The following is a 3,992-nucleotide window of genomic DNA, read 5'->3' as shown; positions in this document are numbered from 1 at the left end:
TTCATTGTTCCTCTTAGCTTTGTAATAGAAAACTTAATTTACTTATTAAAGTCCAGAAAGCACAGAACAAAAATGTTGTAACACATATTAAAAAAATAAATTGGAGGAAATAAGAAACTACAAAATCTAAATGTCACAATGCATATTCAAAAAAAATAAAATTAAGAAAGTGATGGAACTAGTATCACAGCCTTTTGGAAAAGAGATCCTTTTATTTCTAGTGTTACAGTTCGATCGAAAGCCTTAGCGGAGTTTTTCGTCTTATAATTCGCCTCGGTGAAACTTGCATTAAGAATAGAACTTCTTTCGAATAAAATAGAATAAATCCAATTATGGAGTACGTTTAGTTTGTAATTTTTCCGTCTTTTTCATATTTGCTATTGCTGATACTGTACCAAATAACACTTTAGCGGTTACTTGAACTTTTCTCTGTGACTGTTGAGTTGTGGTCCTGGAATTATTATCACAAGTACAGTTTTGTGGCATCTTCTATTGTTGGATAACTATCCAAAAACTTTGACCTGGTACGACGGTGAAAATGAATAATTTTTATAGTGGTCCTAGGTAAAAATAATACTTCTGATCACATTCCACTAACTTTTACTTAAGTGTACTTAAAATCTAACTGGCAAACTAAATGATCAACTGACAGTTTTCACGCGCGGGTAAAACTGTGACTCAAATAGAAATTTTGTAAAAGAATGTCAAACGGATTGGACAGATCATTCGGGCGGTTGCACGACATCGTACTTGTGAGTTGCTCACTGGGTCACTAGGCCGGACGTGACCCCCCTCATTCAGTACGTTTCTCCTACTCCTCTTTTTTTCTTTTTTACCCTTTTCACACTTGATTCTTTTGTATTTGACCCAAACTGTATTGAAAGAGGGTCAGTTCTCTACTCTAGCTCACTCAACATCAACTTGACAAGAAACTTGTATTAATATTGATATTCAAGTCAATTATTTTCTTCAAAAATCAATATAAACTAGTTTTTACCAATATTTTTACTATTTGGAATCCTTTTCATTACTTGTTCAAGTTGAAAAATAAAAATAATCGATCGTATCTTATAGGGAAATTTATTACGCTGTTGTGGTAGTGGTTATTTTCAGTATTTAAGCTGTAAATAAAAACTGTCAGTTTGAGTTCGCGGAAACTTTTTTCCAAACTAATGATAACAGTGAGTTGTAATAATAGCAGAAAAATATTTTACACTTACACTCTTTCTACTTGTATTGCTCAAGTTTCTGTTTCGATTACCTCTGAGATAAGATAGAGGTGTTCTTTCTTAATTAATGACCAATGCCCTATTTTCAAACAAAAAACTAGTGTTAATTTTTTTCCATGACACCTACTTTTTTTTAGAAAATGAAAGCGATATTAAATAATTGAAAGCCGATGCTCAAGGTTAATAGTTTGTAGTATATATAAAGAGTTATCTATTTATTTTGGTAATTGTTTAGCAGTATGACAAACGAAAATATTAAAAAAAATGTGGATGGGAAAGATTTAAACATTTCAAATAATGATAATAGAAAACAAAGAGCGCCTGAGGATGCATTACATAATGTTTTTTCAAGTATTGCCTTCAAGCCGCCAATTAATTTAAAAAGAACTCATGACTCGCAGCAAATCACTAAATTGAACAGCGTTATAAGCAAAAAAAGGTAAGAATAATTATCTGTATTATTAGTTTAGAATTTAACGTATTTAATTATCCTGATTGTCGTTGATTACAGAACCGATGTGATCAAGTGGAATGGATGGGGCTACAATGATTCCAAATTCATTATAAAAGATGGTGTTATACATTTTACTGGAAATAGGTATTTAATTTGCTTTAAAAAAAAATAAAATTGTTAGACTATATTAAAATAGCTAAAAATAAATTAACTTTTTGTTAGATATCCTATAGGCCAGCTAGAGTTACCTTATTTTACTGAGTGGGTAAAAGACGTTTTTCACGTGGATCTTGATAGTAGAAATCGTACAGACGAATCCTTACCTACAGTTTTTCCAGAATCCAATGTTCCGGAAGGTAGTTAAGTATTAAAAATCTTTTATTTCAGTGTACTCTTATTTGGCATGTATTGAATTTAATCTTTCCATTTTGAAGAATTTCTTAATCAGTTGGGGAAACATAAGTTACCATATTCTGTGGATGGAGTTGCCAGATTAGTAAGATCTCATGGGCAAACCTTAAGTGATATATATTCATTAAGAATAAAGAAAGCAGTTTCAAGAATGCCCGACATTGTTGTTTGGCCAGGTATGAAATTTTAACACTAACCGTATTTGTACTTGTCTATTGTAAAAGAAAAAAAAAGCTTAAAGGAGTTTTGCAGTAATTTACACGAAAGAAAGTTCGTAGAAAATCTTTTTATTATAAAAAAACAATAAACATAATATTGAATAGATTATCGGTACAGAGTCATGACAAAAACAAATTGAATTCACTTATAGAAGACTGAAGTGTGAAATTACTTAGATTTAGAGAAGCCAAAGGCTAACTTAAGCTCATCGTCCCAGTCATTTACTCTACACACTCCTGACGTCTCCATCTCTCAACTTGTATGACAGCTAAATCTTCTTTCTAGAGACGTCTCATCTTGTTTTTTTATGCCATGATTCAAGCAGAGTCATTACCATCTAAGTACTCATACACGAGGATGCACATTGCTTTATCTTCTTTCCTGTTCGAATGTTTCTAGATTTAAAGCCCTACAATTCGGTCGTTCGAGAGTATAAACAAGTTTTGAGTTTCAGCGATAACCAACTTTTTTTTTGTAGATTGCGCGAAAAAATGTTGGCTAGCTGTTATAAAATTAATTTAACAGGAATAGCATTCTTTATGTAGTTAGTTCATGCAGTTAGTTTAATAACTGTTTTAGAATATCAACATCAGATTTTAAATATTAATAATCAAAAAGAGGATTAATATATGAGAGACAATTTGATATATAGTATATACACTTCTACTGTATACATATATTAATTACATATACATACATATACATATATAATATTATCATTGCACACATAACAAATGCATTTAAACACACGTACATATAGATGATACATTTTCACATTCCGTATGACAGCTGGCCATGCAACTCCAAGAAGTTGATCATCTGTTAATATTAATTAACTAACCTACTTTCCTCACAAGCTGCGACCTTTGTGGTTCCAGTAGTACACAAGAGTACAGCAAATGGTGCACAGATTGTTTGGCAATCCCGTCATAAGTACAAAGCCCATACTGAATAACGAAGAACCTTTTGAGGTATGCTCTGATGTGCCATGTTCCGATAGAATTTAGGTTTGCTTGTACCTAAACCTCCTTTTAACATCAGAATTATTTATTGATATTATTTTTTGAAAGTATAAAACATATCTTTTTCTTTTATAAATAAGGTTACTGTGCAGTTGATTTTTTTAAGTTCTTTAACATTTAACTACTGTCAATTGATCATTTACTTATCGGAGCATTAATTAATAATTTACTATATAGAATTTTTTTGAAACATATATGTTAAATGTTATTTATATTTAATTTATATAAATAAATTAAAATAAGTATTTATATTTATAAATAGTATGTATTTAAGTTTTGTATTTATGGGTTAGACAGGTCAACCATTGCTTAAAGAGATCTATCTCTTTAAGCAATAAACCATTGCTTAAAGAGATCTATCTCTTTAAGCAATAAACCATTGCTTAAAGAGATCTATCTCTTTAAGCAATAAAGATTTCATTTAAAAATAGTAGCTTTTTGAATTATTTCATCGTCTATTCAGTGTGTTTCATATGTAAAATAATTGTGTAATTAACCGAAAAAAGAAGTAAATAATCTCTCCCTCTGTAAATATGTGTCATTGTCACCCACATGCAAATTGATAATATAATTTCATTGAAGGTTAAGTTTGTTTATTTTACATTTTCTTCTTTAGTGTATTTTGAATACAAATTCCAGTTTTACGCACTTAACCTT

The 3,992-nt window shown here is 30.3% G+C and overlaps 1 protein-coding gene across 7 annotated transcripts in view; it reads left to right on the top strand.

The window, feature by feature from the left end:
• Positions 1-1,080: 1,080 nt before the first annotated feature.
• Positions 1,081-3,992, top strand: part of Agps (alkyldihydroxyacetonephosphate synthase) — an 18,033-nt gene continuing 15,121 nt past the window's right edge. For 4 of the 7 annotated variants that reach the window (XM_074140022.1, XM_074140019.1, XM_074140021.1 and 1 more), the window contains exons 1-4: positions 1,097-1,668; positions 1,741-1,827; positions 1,906-2,039; positions 2,118-2,270. In XM_074140022.1, the coding sequence (XP_073996123.1) occupies positions 1,469-1,668; positions 1,741-1,827; positions 1,906-2,039; positions 2,118-2,270 (574 nt within the window). In that variant the 5' untranslated portion in view covers positions 1,097-1,468. Of the gene's footprint in view, positions 1,669-1,740; positions 1,828-1,905; positions 2,040-2,117; positions 2,271-3,992 lie in introns of all 7 variants that reach the window. The other 3 variants (XM_074140024.1, XM_074140023.1, XM_074140025.1) reach the window with 3 other exon arrangements.

This window comes from Rhodnius prolixus, unplaced genomic scaffold, assembly GCF_049639745.1.
Source record: "Rhodnius prolixus isolate KJV_2025 unplaced genomic scaffold, Rpr scaffold_6, whole genome shotgun sequence".
In the NCBI taxonomy this organism is placed as follows: domain Eukaryota; kingdom Metazoa; phylum Arthropoda; class Insecta; order Hemiptera; family Reduviidae; genus Rhodnius; species Rhodnius prolixus.
The sequence above is the reverse complement of the archived record's forward strand: the minus strand, read 5'-3'. Positions and strand labels throughout refer to the sequence as shown.